General features: G+C 40.0%; 1 protein-coding gene across 7 annotated transcripts in view; it reads left to right on the top strand.

Moving 5' to 3' along the window:
- Nucleotides 1-22,014, top strand: part of SCAPER (S-phase cyclin A associated protein in the ER) — a 532,470-nt gene that overhangs the window by 457,661 nt on the left and 52,795 nt on the right. For all 7 annotated transcript variants that reach the window (XM_047863178.1, XM_047863179.1, XM_047863174.1 and 4 more), the window contains one exon: nucleotides 12,238-12,393. In XM_047863178.1, the coding sequence (XP_047719134.1) occupies nucleotides 12,238-12,393 (156 nt within the window). The remainder of the gene's footprint in view (nucleotides 1-12,237; nucleotides 12,394-22,014) is intronic.

Here is a 22,014-nt window from a genome sequence, read left to right as displayed (position 1 = left end):
CCTATTGTTACTCTGTAGGTTTATTCTAGTTTTTTACTACAGATGCCACTTTGAAGAACATCTTTGTACACTCATTTTTCCCTGCAACTGATTGTTTTCTTAAAAAAAATGTTGAGAAGTAGAATTTCTGGGTCAAACAATTGCAGTAAGGGTTTTTGTCCATATTGCCAAATTGACCTACACAAAGATTAACTATGAGTATGTTCTTGCACCCTCAGTCTACACAATATGTCATCACTCTTTTGAGCCTTAGCCAAATTGAGAGGTGAAAATATTTATTTTTATAGTAGTGACATTGAACATTTTTAAATGTTTATTGGCCATTTCTATTTTTTTGTGAGTTGCCTGTTCTTTTACTTTGCCCATTTTTCTACTAGTGATTTTGAGTCTTTAATTGTAAAAGCTCTTCTTATATTAAGAACATTGGGCACATGCACATGTGAAGAAGCAGCAGAAGGGCACCATCTGAAAACCAAAGAGAGAGTCCTCAGAGGAGTTCAACATTGTTGGTACCTTGATCTTGGACTATAAGCCTCCATTACTTTGTTGAGATATGAATAGAATGCACTAAAATATCACTTACCATCATATACTGTGAAATGGAAATACAATGCTGCAGATGATGCTTCTGCTTATTTGGAGCAGTGTTGATTCCTTGTGGTAGGTCTCTGTTTATAAGATCTTAGTTCTTTACTGTGGAACTGACTGTGTCATTGAACAGATGGCAACATAGGTTCCTGCCAACTTCAGTCCCCCCCACCATAGAAGGCCAACTAACAGCTATCTATAGATAAAGACACCAGTGTGAAAACCCCAGAAATTGGGGGTGGGTGAGTCTGAAGAACCCTCCCTGGACTTCAGAGACCAAGAAGGACTGCATTAGAAGAGTGAAAGGAAAAACTAACACTCTGATCACATCACCTCTTCCCCAGGCTGGCCACTGAGAGGGTCTCGGTAAGCTTATAGTTTCTCCAATGTGAAAAGAGAACCCAAAGTGGATGTCCAGGTCTTCCAGTGTTGTGGGACACTTCCCAGGAAGCCCACTTGGGTTTTGCCTCATGAAGATCATAGGGGTAATCTGCAGGGTTCAACCATTGAGAATCAACTTGAAAGGGAGAAGGAGGGGTAGGACTGACAGCAATAAGCATTCAAATCCTGGTGAACTGCACTCCAGCTTGCAGTGATACCTGAGCAGACATCCCAGATAACATTTCTGCCTATTCATAAAGCTAAACCTAGATAGCCCCCATCTTGGCAAGGAGCTTAATTGGCAGTTCTGCCTGATTTGGTTCCTCAGTCTCAGGCTGTACTGGCTGTAGAGCCTGTTCTATAGCCCCACCAGGACAGAGAAGCAATTTTAATCCCTGCCCAACTGCTCAGCATCACCTCCAGTTTTGACCAGCCAGAGAACCCATGCAGCCACAAAGCCCATCCTACAGCCCTGATCAGGCAGGTAGCCAAGCCAACAGCCCTACCTAACTGTTGATCATAGCTTCTGGCCCCACACATTACCAGGAAACCTTAACAGTGACCCTGGGAAATCTCAAAGCATAGCCTACAGCGCCACCCAACTATGAGATAGATCTGGGAGTCCCTCCCAACCAGAGAACCCAGCTGGCAACCTTGCCCAAAATCAGAGCACAGCCAGCAGCCCACCTGAAGTCCAGCCTGCAGCCCCACCCAACATTAAGGCACAGCCTTTAAAAACATGGAAGGAAAAAACTGTCAACCAAGAATGCTGTAACTGTGACAATGCTGCCCTTCAGAAATAAAGGAGAAATAAAGACTTTCCCAAACAAAACCTAAAGTTCACCTCCACTAGAACTGCCTTATAAGAAATGCTAAAGGGCATTATTCAAGCTGAAATAAAAGGAGGATAGTAACAAAAGAAGGTGGATGTGTAATAGTCACTGGTAATTGTAAATATATAGTCAGAATCTGAATGTCTGATATTGTAATGTTGGCACATAATTCACTTACAAGTGTAGTTTAAAAGTTAATCAAGGGGCGCCTGGGTGGCTCAGTCGGTTAAGCGTCCGACTTCCGCTCAGGTCATGATCTCCCGGTCCCTGAGTTCGAGCCCCGCATTGGGCTCTGTGCTGACCGCTCAGAGCCTGGAACCTGTTTCAGATTCTGAGCCTCCCTCTCTCTCTGACCCTCCCCCGTTCATGCTCTGTCTCTCTCTGTCTCAAAAATAAATAAACGTTAAAATTTTTTTTAAAATAAAATAAAACAAAAGTTAATCAAATGTATTAAAAGTAACCATAACTACAATTAGTTGTCATTTGATGCACACTATAAAAAATATAAATTATAACATCAGTAACCCCAAATGTGAGCAGGGGAGAAGTAAAAGCATAGTTTCTATATGCTATCAAACTTACAAAGGAAAACCTGTAGTAGATACACAGAAGATTATTATAAAGGAGTCAAATCATACCACAACAAAAAGTTATCAGATCACAAAGGAAGAGAGCAAGAAGCAAGGAACAAGGAAAGTACAAAACAGTCAGAAAACAAAATGGCAATAGTAAGTCCTTACTTATTAATAATTACTTTAAGTGTAAGTGAATTAAATGCTCTAATCAAAAGACAGAGTGGCTGAATGGATTAACAAAACAAGATGCAATGATATACTGCCTATAAGAGACTCATTTTAGCATTAAGGACATACATAGAGTAAAGGGATGGAATAGATATTTCAAAGAAATGGTAATAAGAGAAAGTATGGGTAGCTGTATTTATATCCAACAAAATAGACTTTAAGCTAAAAATAGTCAAAAGAGACAAATAAGGTCATTATATAATGATAAAAGGGTAGTCTACTAAGAAGATGTAACAGTGGTAAATATTTATGTGCCCAACTCTGGAGCAAAAATTCTCAACAAAATAGTAGCAAACCAAATTCAACAGCACATTAAACGTCTCACACACCTAACAATATTATCAATACCTATGTGCCAACTGATAACATTTTTCAGTAACTGATAACACTTTTTTATAGTGCATTAGATCTTTTTTCTTATTGGTAAGAAACCAAATGTTGCAGGTACAGCTAACTCCCCATCGTCATCCCTTTCACCTTACTCCTCAGGAAAAAAATCACTATGTTAGTTTGTGTATATCATTCCCATTCATGTGTGTGTGTGTGTGTGTGTGTGTATGATTATGTATATATATGTACAATCATATAATCATATACATAGACATACGATTTTATATAAACATTATGTATAAAAATATGTATGTGTCAGCATATAGATGGGTCTTGTTTTTTTATCCATTCCAGTGCCCTGTGTCTTTTGACTGGAGCATTTGGTCCATTTATATTTAGAGTGATTATTGAAAGATATGAAATCAGTGCTATTGTGTGGCCTGTAAGTTGGTATTTCTGGTGACATTCTCTGGTCCTTTCTAGTCTTTGTTGCTTTTGATCTTTTTTTGTTTTATTTTGTTTCTTATCCACTCAAAGAGTCCCCCTTAAAATTTCTTACAGGGCTGGTTTAATGGTCACAAACTCCTTTAGTTTTTGTTTGTCTGGGAAACTTTTGATCTCTCCTTCTATTTTGAATGATAGACTTGCTAGATAAAGAATTCTCGGCTGCATATTTTTCCAATTCAGAATGTTGAATATATCCTGCCACTCCTTTCTGACCTGCCAAGTTCCTGTGAACAGATATGCTGTGAACCTGATCTGTCTTCCCTTGTAGGTTAAGGACATTTTTTTTCCCTTGGGGCTTTTATAATTCCTTCTTTGTCTGTGTATTTTGTGAATATGCCTTTTTGATAATCAATTTTGTTGAATTGAATGGGAGTTCTATGTGCTTAATGGATTTGGATGTCTGTGTTCTTTCCCAGATTAGGAAAGTTTTCAGCTATAATTTACTCACATAACCTCCTGCCCCTTTTTTCTCTCTCTTCATCTTCTGAGACCTAAAGACACCTGCAGATTTAAAGTAAGGGAATGGAGAACCACCTATCATGCTAATGGACATCAAAAGAAAGCCAGAGTAGCCATACTTATATCAGAAAAACTAGATTTTAAAACGAAGACTGAAACAAGAGATGAAGAAGGGCATTATATCATAATTAAGAGATCTATTCACAAGGAAGGCCTAACAATTGTAAATATTCATCCCCCCAACCTGGAACACCCAAATATATAAATCAACATAAAACATAAAGAAACTCGTTGATAATAATACCATAATAGTAGGGGATTTTAACCCCGCACTTATAGCAATGGACAGATCATCTAACTAGAAAATCAACAAGGAAACAATGGTTTTGAATAACACACTGGACCAGATGGAATTAAGAAATATGTTCAGAACATTTCACCCTAAGGCAGAAGAATACACTTTCTTCTCAAGTGCACACCAAAAATTCTCCAGAATAGATCACATAGTGGGTCACAAATCGGCCCTCAACAAGTACAAAAAGATTGAGATCATACGTTGCATATTTTCAGACCACGGCACTATGAAATTCAAAATCAACCACAAGAAAAAATTTGGAAAGACCATGAATACTTGGACATTAATGAACATCCTACTAAAGAATGAATGGGTTAACCAAGAAGTTAAAGGGAAATTAAAAAGTGTAAAAAGTACATGGAAGCCAATGAAAATGAAAACACAACAGTCTAAAACCTTGGGGATGCAGCAAATGTGGTCATAAGAGGGAAGTATATAGGAATCCAGGCCTTACTAAAGAAGGAGGAAATGTCTCAAATATACAACCTAACCTTATACCTAAAGGAGTTTGAAAAAGAAAAGTAAAGCCCAAAACCAGCAGAAGAAAGAAATAATAAAGATTAGAGCAGAAATTAGTGATATCACAATAGAAAATAAACAAACAAAAAAAAAACAAAAACAGGACCAGGAATTGGTTCTTTGAAAGAATTAACAAAATTGACAAACCCCTAGCCAGATTGATCAAAAAGAAAAAGGAAAGGACCCAAATAAAATCACAAGTGAAAGAGGAGAGATCACAACCAACACTGCAGAAATACAAGCAATAATGAAAGAATATTAATGAGCAATTATATATATGCCAACAAATTGGGCAATCTGGAAGAAATGGACAAATTCCTAAAAACATATAAACTACCTAAACTAAAACAGGAAGGAACAGAAAATTTGAACAGACACATAACCAATAAAGAAACTGAATCAGTAGTCAAAAATCTCCTGAAAAACAAGAGTCCAAGGCCAGATGGCTTTCCAGAGGAATTCTACAAACATTTAAAGAAGAGTTAATTCCTCTTCTTTTGAAGCTATTCCAAAATATAGAAATGGAAGGAAAACTTCCAAATTCATTCTATGAGCCCAGCATTACCTTTATTCCAAAACCAGACAAAGACCCCACTAAAAAAGAAAACTACAGACCAGTTTCCCTGATGATCATGGATGCAAAAATTCTCAACTAGCAAAACGAATCCAATAATACATTAAAATAATTTTTCACCATGATCAACAGGATGTATTCCTGGTCTGCAGGGCTGGTTCAATATCTGCAAATCAATCAATATAATACATCACGTTAATAAAAAAAAAAGGATAAGAACCATGTGAACCTCTCAATAGATGCAGAAAATGCATTTGACAAAATATAGTATCCTTTTTTTGGTATAAACCCTCATGAAATTAGGAATAGATGGAACAAACCTCAAGATCATAGAGGCCACATATGAAAGACCCACAGCTGATATCATCCTCAATGGAGAAAAACTGAGAGCTTTCCCCCTAAGGGAAAGCACTTTATCAGATATGTCATTTGCAAATATCTTTTCCCATTCCGTCGGTTGCCTTTTAGTTTTGTTGATTGTTTCCTTTGCAGTGCAAAAGCTTTCAATCTTGATGAGGTCCCAATAGTTCATTTTTGCTTTTAATTCCCTTGCCTTTGGAGATGTGTCGAGCAAGAAATTGCTGCGGCTGAGGTCAAAGGGGTTGTTGCCTGCTTCCTCCTCTAGGGTTTTGATGGTTTCCTGTCTCACATTCAGTCCTTCATCCATTTTGAGTTTATTTTTGTGGATGGGGTAAGAAAGTGGTCCAGGTATATTCTGCTGCATATTGCTGTCCAGTTATCCCAGCACCATTTGCTAAAGATACTGTCTTTTTTCCATTGGATGCCCTTTCCTGCTTTATCAAAGATGAGTTGGCCATACATTTGTGGGTCAAATTCTGGGTTCTCTATTCTATTGGTCTATGTGTCTGTTTTTGTGCCAATACCATACTGTCTTGATTGCAGCTTTGTATTAGAGGCTAAAGTCTGGGATTGTGATGCCTCCCACTTTGGTTTTCTTCAATATTACTTTGGCTGTTTGGGGTCTTTTGTGGTTCCATACAAATTTTAGGATTGCTTTTCTGGCTTTGAGAAGAATGCCGGTGCAATTTTGATTGGGATTGCATTGAATGTATAGATTGCATTGGGTCGTGTTGACATTTTAACAGTATTTATTCTTCCAATCCATAAGCACGGAATGTTTTTCCATTTCTTTTTGTCTTCTTCAGTTTCCTTCATAAGCTTTCTATAGTTTTCAGCATACAGGTCTTTTACATCTTTGGTTAGGTTTATTCCTAGGTATCTTATGGTTCTTGGTGCAGTTGTAAATGGGATCAGTTTATTTCTCTTTCTGTTGCTTCATTATTGGTGTATAAAAATGCATCCGATTTCTGTACATTGATTTTGTACCCTACGACTTTGCTGAATTCGTGTATCAGTTCTAGCAGACTTTTGGTGGAGTCTGTCAGGTTTTCTGTGTAAAGTATCATGTCATCTATGAAAAGTGAAAGTTTGACTTCTTCTTTGCCGATTTTGATGTCTTTTATTTCATTTTGTTGTCTGTTGCTGAGGCTAGGACTTCCAACACTGTGTTAAACAACAGTGGTGAGAGTGGACATCCCTGTCATGTTCCTGATCTCAGGGGAAATGCTCTCAGTTTTTCCCCATTGAGGATGACATTAGCTGTGGGCTTTTCATATATGGCTTTTATGATGTGTAAGTGTGTTCCTTCTACCCCAACTTTCTCGAGGGGTTTTATTAAGAAAGGATGCTGTATTTTGTCAGATGCTTTTTCTGCATCGATTGACAGGATCATATGGTTCTTATCCTTTCTTTTACTAATGTGATGTATCACACTGATTGATGTGCAAATATTGAACCAGCCCTACAGCCCAGGAATGAATCCCACCTGATCATGGTGAATAATTCTTTTTATATGCTGTTGAATTCGATTTGCTAGTATCTTATTGAGAATTTTTGCATCCATATCCATCACGGATATTGGCCTGTAGTTCTCTTTTTTTACTGGGTCTCTGTCTGGTTTGGGAATCAAAGTAATGCTGGCTTCATAGAATGAGTCTGGAAGTTTTCCTTCCCTTTCTATTTTTTGGAACAGCTTGAGAAGGATGGGTATTATCTCTGCTTTCAATGTCTGGTAGAATTCCCCAGGGAAGCCATCTGATCCTGGACTCTTATTTGTTGGGAGATTTTTGATAACTGATTTAATTTCCTCACTAGTTATGGGTCTCTTCAAATTTTCTATTTCTTCCCATTTGAGTTTGGGTCATGTGTGGGTGTCTAGGAATTTGTTCATTTCTTCCAGGTTGTCCAGTTTTGTTGGCATATAATTTTTCATAGTATTCTCTGATAATTGCTTATATTTCTGGGGGATTGGTTGTGATAAATCCATTTTCATTCATGATTTTATCTATTTGGGTCCTCTTTTCATTTCGAGAAGTATGGTTAGGGGGTTATCAATTTTATTTATTTTTTTCAAAAAACCAACTCTTTGTTTCATTGATCTGTTCTACTGTTTTTTTGGATTCTATATTGTTGATTTCTGCTCTGATCTTTATTGTATCTCTTATTCTGCTGGTTTTGGGGTGTCTTTGCTGTTCTGCTTCTATTTCCTTTAGGTGTGCTGTTAGATTTTGTATTTGGGATTTTTCTTGTTTCTTGAGATAGGCCTAGATTGCAATGTATTTTCCTCTCAGGACTGCCTTTGCTGCATCCCAAAGGGTTTGGATTGTTGTGTTTTCATTTTCATTTGTTTCCATATATTTTTTAATTTCTTCTCTAATTGCCTGGTTGACCCATTAATTCTTTAGTAGGGTGTTCTTTAACCTCCATGCATTTGGAGGTTTTCCAAACTTTTTCCTGTGGTTGATTTCAAGTTTCATAGCATTGTGATATGAAAGTGTGCATGGTAATGATCTCAATTCTTTTGTATTTATTGAGGGCTGTTTTGTGACCCAGTAAGTGATCTATCTCGGAGAGTGTTCCATGTGCACTCAAAAAGAATATATATTCTGCTGCTTTAGGGAGAAAAGTTCTAAATATATCTGTCAAGTCCATCTGGTCCCTTGTATCATTCAGGGCCATTGTTTCTTTATTGATTTTGTGTCTAGATGATCTATTGTTGTAAGTGGAGTATTAAAGTCCCCTGCAAATACCACATTCTTACCAATAAGATTGCTTATGTTTGCGATTAGTTGTTTTATATATTTGGGTGTCTCCAAATTCGGTACATAAACATTTATAATTGTTAGCTCTTCTTGATGGATAGACTGCATAATTATTATATAATGCCCTTCTTCATCTCTTGTTACAGTCTTGAGTTTAAAATCTAGTTTGTCTGATATAAGTATGGCTCCTTCAGCTTTCTTTTGACTTCCAGTAGCAGGATAGATGGTTCTCCATCCCCTCATTTACAATCTGAAGGTGTCCTCAGGTCTAAAATTGATCTCTTGTAGACAGCAAATAGATGGGTCTTGTGGTTTTTTGTTTGTTTATCCATTCTGATACCCTATTTCCTTTGGTTGGAGCATTTAGTCTGTTTATATTCAGTGTTATTATTGAAAGATATGGGTTTAGAGTCACTGTCTTATCTGTAGATTTCATGCTTATAGTGGTGTCTCTGGTCCTTTGTGGTCTTTGCTACACTCACAGAGTTCCCCTTAGGATCTGTTATATGTCTGGTTTAGTGGTGATGAATTTCTTCAGTTTTTGTTTGGGAAAACCTTTATCTCTCCTTCTGTTCTGAATGACAGGCTTGCTGGATAAAGGATTCTTGGCTGCATGTTTTTCCTATTCATCACATTGAAAATTTCCTGCCACTCTTTTCTGGCCTGCCAAGTTCCAGTAGATAGGTCTGCTACTACCCTTATGTGTCTATCCTTGTAGGTTAAGGCCTGTTTATCCCTAACTGCTTTCAGAATTCTTTCTTTATCCTTGTATTTTGCCAGTTTCACTATGATACGTCATGCAGAAGATCAGTTTAAGTTATGTCTGAAGGGAGTTCTCTGTGCCTCCTGGATTTCAATGCATGTTTCCTTCCCCAGATTGAAGAAGTTTTCAGGTATAATTTGTTCAAGCACACCATCAGCCCCTTTCTCTCTGTCTTCTTCTTCTGGAACTCCTGTGATACAGATATTGTTCCGTTTCATTGAATCACTCAGTTCTCTGATTCTCCCATTGTGATCCAGAATTTTTTTTTATCTCTTTTTCTCAGCTTCATCTTTTTCTATAATTTTATCTTCTATTTCACCTATTCTCCCCTCTGTCTCTTCAGTTCTCGCTGTCAGTACCTCTAGTTTATTTTGCACCTCATTTACAGCATTTTTTAATTGATCATGCCTATTTTTTAGTTCCTTGATCTCTGTAGCAATAGATTCTCTGCTGTCTTCTATGCTTTTTTCAAGCCCAGCGATTAATCTTATGACTATTATCCTAAATTCTTGTTCAGTTATATTGTTTATATCTGTTTTGAGCAGTTCTTTAGCTGTCATTTCTTCCTGGAATTTCTTTTGAGAAGAATTCTTCCATTTCGTCATTTTGGCTAGTTTTCTGTCCCTTATGTGTTTTCAAAGCTTGTTATCTGCCCTTCACCTTCGAGCACTACTATATTAAAGAGGGGTCATACACTGTCCAGGGCCTGGCCCTTTAGGAGGTGTTTTTTGGAGTGCGTTACTTGCTCTCTGTTGTTGTGACTTTGATTACTTTATCTCCCTACTCATACTGATATTTCAAACCCTCCACTAGGTGTGTTTTGATTTGTTCATTGATGTGGCCCTGGAGAGGAAAACAAAAAACAAACAGAAAACAAAAATACACAAACACACAAACAAACAAAAAAAACCCCAAAACAAAAAGTCAGAAACACCAGCTACAAGTAAGCAACAGCGGGGAGTGGTGCTGATGGAAGAGGCCTTATCCTATACAAAGAGAGAAATGACAGGGGTGAGGAAAAAGAAAAAATAAAAATTGCCCAGACAGAGAAACTATACAGCTTAATCCAGAGGGAGAGAAAGGAAAATAAAGAAGGAGGCAGGAAAGAAGAAAAGAAAATAACATTGGCCAGACAGAGAAACTATTTGGCTTAATCCAGAGAGAGAGAAAGGAGAATGAAGAAGGAGGTGTGGAACATGTATCAAGAGAATGGATTAAATATGTCTGCTTAGACAAACCAACAACCAGAGTAACCAGACTGGAGGAGGGAAGAGATAAGAAGGAGAAAAGGAAGGAAGAATGTATCTATATAATAAGAATTGTCGGAGAATTAAACCAGGCAATGCAGCAGTGCTGGTCTCATGGAGGGGCTGTCTAATTCCTCAGCTACTACTCCGCTCCAGTAGATATGCAGTTACCAGGTGCAGAAGGGGTGGTTTGGAGTAGGCAGGTCCAGCCTCCAGTGTGGGTTCTGCTGTCCGATGCCTGAAGCCCCACCTTGTTGGTGGTGGGGAGAAAAATGGCAACATGCCAGTCTCTCCTCCACAGACCAGGTGTCCCAAACCACTCTGTTCAAGCCATCCTCACTGTGCCACAGGCGCAAATGACGCAGTTTGTCCCACTCTGCCGACTTCCGTGCCCTGGCTCTTGATTGCGATTCAAACTCCTGCTCTGTGCTCCGCGGTACTGGGGGAGTGCAGCTGCACACCGCCCGATATATAGTCCCCAGCTGATGGACGTGGGCAAGCTTTGTCCTATCCCGCAGCATACCAGGGAGGGGATCACTTTCTCCAACTGTGGACTACACAGCTGTCCTAACCACCAAGCCCGGGGCTGGCTCCCCTCCTTCCCAGGTGCACCATCCGGGCAGCCGGGACCCAGTCGCAGAGAAAGCCCTTCATTTAAAGATTGGATCTTTCTCCGGCCTGGTCCGTGGTTTTTCTCTTGTCCAGATACAGTCCTATGCTTCCCCAGCCTCTCTATCTCTTCCTTTTGTCTCTCTGCAGAAGGGGATACCTCCCCACCATTCATTGTCTCTCTCCCAGTTTGCAATCACGCACCTATGGCCGGTCAGGTTGTCCCGGTGTGTCCCTGGAAGCGACTGCCTCCCGGACTCTCGAGTTCAAAGTCCTTGAGCTTCAACACTGCTTTGTTTGTGAGACAAGGGAACTTTGGATTCCCCTACTTCACCATGTTGGCCCTTCCCAAAATTAACATGTGTTGATTTTCAGAACTACTACATACAAAGTCCTGCCCTTTTCATACATGTAAATACAGTAGCACTGAAGTAGTATAAAATCTCTAAGCTAAAGCTGATTTATCTACAGGTAATTTATAGTCTTAAAATACTATTTTCAATGATAGTTGCTTTGCAGACTAATAAAAGAACCACTATTTTTGGTCCAGTTTAATAAACAGTTCTGGAAAGCTGTTTAATGGGATGAAAAGATGAAAGTGACTTCTTAAATGTTATTGTCAACTGTCAAGACTGGTGCTTTTCATAACAGAGAGCAATTAGATTCTCATTATTATACTCAATGATGACAGGATTTTGGAAAACAGAGAATCTACAGTTGCATTAGAAATTTAGGTTGAAACAAGAGTATCTGAGTAGCATCATCTTATTTTCTAAATCTCTACATTCTAGGGAATTTGGCTCTCTGGTACTTTAAGAAGTATTGCTTTTCAAGAGTGTAGAGATAATTATAAATCATTTCAAATATTGACAGACTCTTTAGACCACTAAAAATTATCAGATGATCATTTTCATTCATCTTTCTTGAAAAAAATAGCATCAGAATGTCCAAAAGAAGGAAGCAAATCCTTCTTTGCTGATTATTCAGGACTAAATCTAAGGAAATTGTTACTTGAGATGCTTTACCCAAACCTATTGTTTTCTTGTTTGAGGGGTCTAAGCCTATGTTTGTTAAGATTTATCTTTGAAGGTGACGATATTGCCAGCCTGTGCAGACTGATAACACATATGTTTATCCCCACATCTAGCTACGTGGTGAACATAGGCCTGATCAACAAGCTTCATGGCTGCTTCCTCTCTGTGCAAGGCCCAGTGGATGAGAATCCCAAGACGGCCACCTTTCTGCAGCATGCTGCAGGACTCTTGCAAGGAATGTGCATGCTGTGCTTTGCTGTCACCAGAAGGTAAGGCTTCTACTTGATACTAATCTAGACTCAACTTTGGAAACATCTCTAAAGTTTTGCCAATCTTGGGGTCATTTTATAGGGATGCAAGTGGTCATGTTGGCCTCTTTTTTTCTTTGCCTTACCTTTGTCCTTCTTGGTTTCCCATACTGAGGCAAGCCTCATATTTCTTGTTTTTCCCTAGCTACATGCTCCTGTCAAAGTCTGTTTTTCTTTTTGGTGTCATAAACTTAACTGTCATTGCTGGAAGAGATCTTGGGGGTTATCCATCCCTCTTCTTCTGAAATCCAGAGGAATTAAGTGATTCTCCTTGAGTCAGTTACAAAGCCTACACCAGATCAAGCCAGGCCCTCAGCACAATACAGCGCAGCCTCACAGTGTCCATAAGTTTGTTCACATGCTTTTATTTACAGCCTCCTAGGTTTGTTTATTTTCCCCTTTTGTCTCTTTCTCCAAGATACCTTCATGAATAAAGGAAGGGAGCCATCCAAAAACAATAGCTCCCTAAAGTTACATATGATCTATGTGTGGGGAGACCCGATGTGGTAGAGGCCTGCAAGAATTCACCTGAGGCAGAACAAAAGAGATAGAAGTTTATTGAAAACACTGCAAGGGACCAGCAGACAGGACAACAAAGGAGAGACTGGCTGCCATGAGGCAGTGGTGAGGGGCTGTAGTTAAGGGGGAAGGTGAGGGGTATAGGGAAATGTATAGAATTTTCCTTTTTTGGTACCTGTGTCCAGGGTCCGGGTGTAAGTAACCCATTGTTTTTGCCTAGGGCTTAGGATATTTTGAGGAGGGTCACCTGTTGGCCTGTTGTATTCAACTAGGGGCTGCTGTCGGCCCTTCTACCTTACTCAGGTTTCCATTGCTCAAGTTGGTTGCCGAAAAGCATCCTGTACACTATGGGCATGATTATAGCCAATGTGTCAGGGACAACTGCTGGCCTGGTTGGCTCTTTATACCCCTCACCCCATCCTGTGGACTGTCTGCAAAAGCAGTAATTCTCTGAGGCGGGGGTGGGGGGCACAAAATAAACCCCTGTTGCATTTTTTTCTCTCCCACCAATTAAAAATCATTTGCAGGGGTGCCTGAGTGGCTCAGTCGGTTAAGCATCTGACTTCAGCTCAGGTCATGATCTCGCAGTCTGTAAGTTCAAGCCCCGCATCGGGCTCTGTGCTGACAGCTCGGAGCCTGGAGCCTGCTTCAGATTCTGTGCCTCCCTCTCCCTCCGCCCCTCCCCCACTCACACTCTGTCTCTGTCTCTCAAAAATAAATAGACATTAAAAAAAAAAAGATCTGTTAGCAATAGTGATTCAGTGTTTCTGATAGGAATATGATGTAGCCATCAGGCATATTAAGAATGTTCAGTAGGGGCAGATAGGTGGCTCAGTTGGTTCAGTGTTCAACTCTTGATTTTGACTCAGGTTGTGATCCCAGAGTTGTAGGATCAAGCCCTACATCAGGCTCCTTGCTGAGTGTGGAGCCTGCTTGGGATTCTCTCTCTCTCTCTCCCTCTGCCCTCTTCTCCACTCACATGTGTGCTCTCTCTCTCACTCACACTCTCTCTCTCTCTCTCACTCTCAAATTAAAAAAAAGAAAGAATGTTTAATAAAATAATTTTCTTACAATTAAATTCTAAACAGCACTGCATACAATTTTTTTATTGTGGCTCTTTTTATTTATACCCAAAAGGAGAGAGTACAATAATGAACCCCAGTGATAGCCATTGTCTAGCTCCAACTATTATCAGTATTTTATTTTTCCCATTCTTATTTTATCCTCCTGCTCACACCCTGGGTTTTTTGTTTTGTCTTGGTTTTTTGTTTGGTGGGAAAGGGGTTATGCTAGAGCATGTAATAACAAATTTCAGGTATCATGACATTTCACCCAAAATAATTCAGCATGTATCTCTGAGGTCTTAAACATAAATACCATGCCATTATCACCCCAACATAATAAACAATCATTTTGTAATATACCTGGTCCACTTTTCCCCACTGTCTCAAAACATCTTTCTACCAGAAGTTTATTGGAATCAGAATCCAAATTTCAGGTGGCATTTGTTTATTATATCTCCTAAGTCTTTTTTATTCTGTAAAATATTCTGCCTCTTTTTTTCTTGCCATTGATTTGTTAGAGAAAAAAATATATTGTTTTTTATTATTTATCAAGAATAAAATTAAAACCAAAATTAAAATTAAAAATTTGAAACTTGTGGGGCGCCTGGATGGCTCAGTTGGTTAAGTGACTGACTCTTGATTTTGGCTCAGGTCATGATCTCATGGTTCATGAGATCGAGCCCTACGTGGGTCTCTATGCTGACAGCACAGAGCCTGCTTGATATTCTCTCTCTCTCCCTCTTTCTCTCTGCCCCTCCCCCACTCATGCTCACTTTCTCTTTCTCTCTCAAAATAAATAAACTTTAAAAAATTCTGAAACTTCTAAAGTCTCGTTGCTTGAAGAAATATCCACCCATTTTCAATGTACACAGAATGCTAGTGACTGTATTCAGAATATTTTAAAACAGAGAATTTGCCATCTAAAATGAACTTCCTCGAAGCACCTGGCTGGCTCAGTCAGTTAAGTGTCTGACTCTTGATTTCAGCTCAGATCATGATCTCACAGTCATGGGATTGAGCCCCACATCTGGCTCCATGATGGACATGGAGCCTGCTTAAGATTGAAGATTCTCTCTCTCCCTCTCCATCTGTCCCTCTCCCCCTTGCACGCACATTCTCTCCCTCTCCCTCCCTCCCTCCCTCCCTCCCTCTAAATAAATAAATAAATGAATAAATAAATAAATAATGAACCCCCCCCCCAACAATTTTTAGTCTGTTACACATGGAAACCCAACACCCACCTATTCTTCCTTTACTGTTACCTCTCTTAATCCCGTCACATTTCTAGGAAGATTAAGACTACCTGATCGTCAGGGAAGCCAAGCATAACCTGTATTAAATTAGTCTTCTTCCTTCCAGAAATGCAGACAGAACCTGTTCCAGGGATTAGATAAGAACTTAGGAAGTGGATATCTGAGTGTCTAACCTAAATATGATCAGATGGTACCACACGGCAGAGAGGCCAGCAGCGGTATTAGGGCATTGGCACCTAGGGCACTGGCACCTGCCAGCTTGGAGTATATCCTGCTGCCTGGCTAGCTCCTGTGCAGTAGGCTGCTCCCTGGAAGGTGTCCTCTCCCCCAGGAGACCCCTGTCCAACAGTGGTTCTTTCGTGTACACAGCATTAGAAACCTGCCAGCATCTCAAGGCTTTGTCACCTGTATTCTTTCCTTGAATCCAGATGAATATCACACATAAGTATTTCCATATGTGGTTATTGTACAGTTTTGGCTTTGGCTTTCACTTACACACAGATTTAGTCACTTGAAATCTCTGGAACTTGAAAGAAGCTTAGAGATCAGTCACAGCCACTCACTCTTACGGGGAAAGCAACTGAGCCAAACTAACTTGAATTAGGATATAAGATTCCTACCTCAGTGCTCTCACGTACACACTTGACTTTGTATTATTCAAAATGTAGGAGAATATATTTCAGTTCTTTGAAGATTTTCTCAATTACATGTATGGAAAGCAGGATCCTCTTCTCTCTGACACCCACAGTCATGTCCTTTCCCGTAGACATTGAGCATCTGTTGTATGCCAAACACCAAGACAAGTACCCAAGATACTGCCCACGGGGATCCCACAGCCTGGTGTGGGGTCATACCTGTAAACTAATAGCTGCAGGAGAAGAGAGTGTTCACAGAGAAGGAAGTAAAGCACTCCCACAGGAGATCAAGAAAGGTTTCAATGGACTAAATATTGAAGGGTCCAGAAAGACAAGTAGAGGAGAAGAATGCAACAGAGAAAAGAGTCATAATATGTGTACTCTATGATATAACATGTTATTGGTGTCTTTGGCCCACCTGGAGGTCACCTACCAATGGCTTCTTGTATTTCTCTGCCTGAGGATATTCTCTGGACAAATAGCTGTTTGCTACAAGTACTGGGGAGCTAATACCTCCAGGAGTGACCCTCCACAGTAAATGGGTGGATTATATCCCAGCTCTGCTAACCCTCAGTGAGACAGTCCTGAGGTGTGTTCTGTATAGTCTGTAAGAGGGGCCCCAGTGGTAACCTGTGCACTAACACATCGTTGATTGGCTTTCTCCCTTCCCTCTTTCTCTCCTTTGCTTCCTCACAAATAAACTATTTACACCCATATCCTTGTTTCAGAGTTTGGTTTGGAGGCAACCCAAACTAAGAGATATGGATATACAAGATATTGTCTCATGTTGAATTTGATGTTGCTGTGTGATGGGGTGACTGTGAAGAGTGACAGGAGATGAAGTAGTAAATGAGCTCCATGTGGGGCACCTGGGTGGCTCAGTCGGTTAAGTGTCCTTCTTCAGCTCAAGTCATGATCTCACAACTCATTAGTTCAAATCCCATGTCAGGCTCTGTGTTGACAGCTCAGAGCCTGGAGCTGCTTCGGATTCTGTGTCTCCCTCTCTCTCTGCCCCTGCCCTGCTCACACTCTGTCTGTCTGTCTGTCTGTCTGTCTCTCTCTCTCTCTCTCTCTCTCTCAAAAATAAATAATTTTTTTTTAATTTAAATGAGCTCCATAGATGTTAGCTCCTCGGAGGCTGAAATGGAGACAAGAACTGGATGTGCTACATTAGAGCTACAGAAAGCCACTGAAGTTTAAGAGAGGGTAACAGGATCAAATTTCTGTTATAGAATGATCATTCCTGGAAAGAGTAAAAATGACTAGAAAGGCATGAGTCTAGAGGACTTGCATGAGGCACGTGGGAAATGTTGAGGGCCTGTGGGACAGTGGAAATAGAATCAAATGCATTAAGAGGAGACAGAATAAATGTGAGAGAGATGGCATAGAGCTTGGAGGGAGGTAAAAGGAAGGGAGGAACCTAAAATGGTTCCTGGGATTTCTGACTTGAAACTTTTGAGTGGTGGATGGTAGAGTCTCCAAATTAGGAAATATAAGCAGTTTTCCAGAGAAGAAATATGTTTGTTCCTACGAGTACCTAAGGGTCATCCAAGTAGACCAAAGTCTTTATATGTATGTATAATTGTTTTTTCTGTACATATACAGCTGGATTTTAAATAAATCAGTAATTAACTCTAGGTGGTATTTAAGAATTCTTAATCCATTTTTCCTATTATAATTTCCTTCTCCAGCTTCAGTTTGTATTAGTAGGCCTTGCTGCAAAAGCAGATTATTCTAGGAGAAAGGGTCCAGGTGGTTTCCTGGCTTAATTTACCTAGGAAGTTCTTAGTATCAGTATCAGCTGCTTCTGTGAGATGAAAGGATGACCCCTAACTGCAGTTCTTCCTCATCCTTAAGTCTTCAGCATTTCCAGAACACCACCAAGCCACAGAAAGACAGGGAGTGTTTTCTACCTTTCCATATTAATTTGCCTCTAATATTTACAGACCATTTCATACTACTTCCCATTTCTTCATGGAAATTCTATTTCTAAACTATAAACTACAATGACCTATGGAAAACACTTTGTTATGTGTGTCAGAGTTTCTTTCTGCAAGGTCACGGCCTTGTCTGGGGACAAAGGTAGTGTGGCTGTCATTATATTGGAGTAATTCACATAATGCCTGTTTTGGCTATCAGGACAAGCCAGCCAGAGCCAGAAAGTTGAGGAAGGATTGTTGTCAAAGCTCTTTTATGACCAGCAGGAATAAAAAGACAAAGAGGAGCCAGAGAGGCCTTCAAAAATCATCTTGTGAGCTGGCGAGCCCTGAGATAATTAAGTAGCTGATTAGCCCAGGGCTTTGAGTAAACACTGCAGTCTGCTGGTGGCCCAGCCTTTTTGTGACGGTGATTACAGCCCGGCTGCCTTTGCACTACTCTCCTATTGTGCCCTTAATCTGCTAATTTTTACCTAGGTTTTCTGAAGGACAATTTGGGTGTCAGAGTTTATGTTCTTAATCTTTGCTTCAGTGTGGAGGAGAAAAGACTAACTTGATTTTTGTACCAGGCTTGGTTTTGAACTTGCATTTAAGTAAAAATTGGAATTGTGATCTTCTGGTGAAAGGTTTGATGTTATGTTAGGATTAGTTCAGAATTTTAATCTGAGGACTTTTCACAAATTATAATTCTTAATGACTTAAATGAATTTCAACAGTCTGTAATAGGACTTTCAGAAATACTTATTTCTTTGGCCCTTACTGTTAATCACTTTTACATTCTTGGTCCTTTAAGTAGTAAAGAGAAAAGGATGGTTTTCAAATCTCAGTCAGCATCTCAACTGCCCTAATTAGCTGAGACTCACTGAGACCCCCTGAAGGTGCTAACAGGAGCAGAACAGTAATGAGTGATTATGAATTGCAACCAACACAGGCCTTTTACTTAATCAGCAATCATTGACTAATTCCATAACTGTACTAGACATTGTAGTAATAGGGCCAAGGAGCAGTGGGTTCACAGGGAGAGCTGACAGTCCTTATGACCATACAGAATAAGAAAAGGAGCTTATAAAACCTAGCTAATTCTGATTGAAGAAGACTCTTCTGAATTCTAGAATATATTTACATGAAAAGGAGTTTGTTGTTATATACATTCATGGTTTTTATTTTCACATCCATAAACTACACTAACAAAATGGGTTCTATCCAAGGTCTCTGGAAACCTGTGTCAAAAAAAAAGAATGATTTATAATTTAGCTCATTAATTATGTGGATATAAATGAGTACTTCTCAAGTGTTTAAGGGTGCTTGAAAACCATTTGTTTGGCAAAGGTAAACTTTAACTCTGCCTGCCTGAATTATTCACTCATGCATTAAACAAATATTTATGTAGCACTTGCTCTGTGCCAGGCCCTGTGCTAAGCTTGGGAGAAAGCAGAAATGACTCAGACATCAATTGTGTCCTCAAGGACCTTGTCGGCTAGTAGAGGAAAGAAGATGCATATACAAAGACCCATGGTATAAGGCAGAGTGGTACAGAGGATAGAAGATAACCCTGAAAAGCACTTAGCACACTGCCTGCCACATAGTAAATGCTTAATAAACATTGGCTGCTGTCATTACATCATTATTGATGGAGTTAGGAGGAGGGAGAGATCACTCTTGGTGGTAGGAATTACCTGTTCCCTAGAGCAACTAAAATTTAATCTGGACCTTGAAAGATAGAAGGGTTTGTTGGAACATTTAGAGTTGAGAGAAAGTAGATAAACAAATAGCTAAAGCGAAGACATCATGGTAGAAAAATATGAAGAACCAATAGAGTACTTACTTGAGCTCAATTTGGGGATGTATGTGGTGGTGATTTTAGTGCCTCCCAGGTTTTTATGAGGTTCAACTGAGATAATAAATGTAAAAAGACTGTGTGAACTATTTTGCTAAGATGTGGTGGCAGTGGTGTCATTAAAAGCCTTTGATCAGGGAAGTGACATGCTAAGAACCATATTTTGTGAGCATTAATCAGATATCAGCAATATTTGGTGAAGAATGTATTAGAGAGGAGGCAGAAAATGGGACCATTAACAGTCATCTGAGCAAGAGGCAGAAGGAAGGGAAAAGAATTTTTCTTAATCTTCCCAGAGTCTCTTTCCTCATGTACAATATCATCAGACTCCAGATGCCATCATCTCTGTCTCCTCTGTCTTCCTTGTACCCCAGATCTCATCTGTTGTCACATTTTGTTGAATGGAAGGAACCTTAAAGTTTCCTTAATCCAGTCTTCTATTCATGTGTGAATCTCTCCAATAACCTCATCCATTCTATATTTGAATATTTCTTTTGTCAGGGAACTCATTACACTGAGAGAACCATTCTGTTATTGATAAGTTTTAATGCTTTAAAAAGTCTCTCCTTACACCAATCTCTAACCTGTCTCCCTACTGCTACCTATTAGAACTAGTCCTAATTGTTCCTTGGCAACATACAGACTATTCTATCCATGCTCTCCTCCCTGAACTTCCCTGATCTCACCCTTCCACATATTTCCCTTTGCTTTTATTCTCCTTGTTCAATTACTATAACTGTATAACAGATTTCCCCAAAACTTAGTGGCATAAAACAACCATCTATTGGGGCACCTGGCATGCAACTCTTTTTTTTTTTTTTAAGTAGGCTTCACGACCAGTGTGAAGTCCAGTGCAGGGCTTGAGCTCACAACCCTGAGATCAAGACCTGAGCTGAGATCAAGAGTCGGACACTTGGGGTGCCTGAGTGACTCAGTCACTTAAGCATCCTACTTCAGCTCAAGTCAGGATCTTGCCATTACTGAGTTCGAGCCCCACATCGGTCTCTGTGCTGACAGCTCAGAGCCTGGAGCCTGCTTCAGATTCTGTGCCTCCCTCTCTCTCTGCCCCTCCCCCACCTCAAAAATGTATAAACATTTTGAAAAATTTTTCAAAGAGTCAGACGCTTAACTGACAGCCACCCATGCAACTCTTGATCTCAGAGTGGTGAATTCAGGTCCCACACTAGGGGTAGAGATACATAAAAAAATAAAATCTTAAAAAAACCAATCATCTGTTAATCTCACAGACTCTGTGTGTCAGGAATGTTGTCAAGATACCGAGAGACTGGCTTATCTTTGTTCCACAATATCTGGGCCTCAGTCAGAAGACTTGAAGGCTAGAAGTTGAAATCATCTTGAGTGCTTATTCACACACATCTGTGGCTCATGTGGCTGTTAGCCGAGGACCTTTCCACCTGGTCACTCTGCATAGGCCAATCTGGGCTTCCTCACAGCATGGTGGTCAGTTCCCAAAAGGAGCATCTTGACAAAGAACCAGGTAGAAACATTACCTTTTATGAGCCACCCACAGAAGTCATGCAGCCTATTTCCACTGTATTCTATTCATCAAGGCCTTCACAACACCCACCTCCCCTCCTTCAGAGGTAGGAGAAATAGACTTCACCTCTTCACGGGGAATACGAAGGTCCTAGAAATATAGGACCAGAAATATTGCCGTGGTTGTGTTTGAAAAACATTATTTGCCACATTCCAGCCTTCCCTGTAGATAAATGTGTTTCCAGCATCCTTTTCTCATGTGTCTTCTGTTCTCTCTGCAGTCTCGTATTTGGTATATCACCCTGTCCCTTGACATCACCTCTGTTAACTTTTAAACCTGTGGTCATTAGCCACTGTCCTTAGACAAAAAACTTTCTGGGATTGGGAAATAGGGACTAAAGTAAATATAATAGGACTCAGGAAGTTACATTTGTTGAGCACCTTTTATGTATCCCAGGCTAAGTGCTCCTTGTGAGTTATGTTCCAGCAGTCCTGCTCACACCATACAAGGGAGCACAGCAGCCAGTAGAGTGATGAGGAAAGTGACTATCGCCTGCTTCAGATCCAGAGAGTGAGAAGAATACAAGAGCAGGAACTTCTGGACCGTTTCTGTACTCACAACTGGGTGATTGCTAGTTGAGAGATTTCAGAAAGATCCATTCCAGCTAGTAATAAAGCCTTAGTTGACTTATAGGGACAGAACAATGAGACCACTTCATTGCTACAATTCAACTTGTGTGTCCACTATGTACTAGGCACTGTGCCAGAGAAAGGGAGCTGTCTGGGCCATAGCCTACAGGACTAAAGTTTAAGAGCAGCCTTCACTTCCTTACTTCTCCC

Source organism: Prionailurus viverrinus, chromosome B3 (assembly GCF_022837055.1).
Source record: "Prionailurus viverrinus isolate Anna chromosome B3, UM_Priviv_1.0, whole genome shotgun sequence".
Lineage (NCBI taxonomy): Eukaryota > Metazoa > Chordata > Mammalia > Carnivora > Felidae > Prionailurus > Prionailurus viverrinus.
This window is presented reverse-complemented; position numbering and strand designations above follow the sequence as displayed.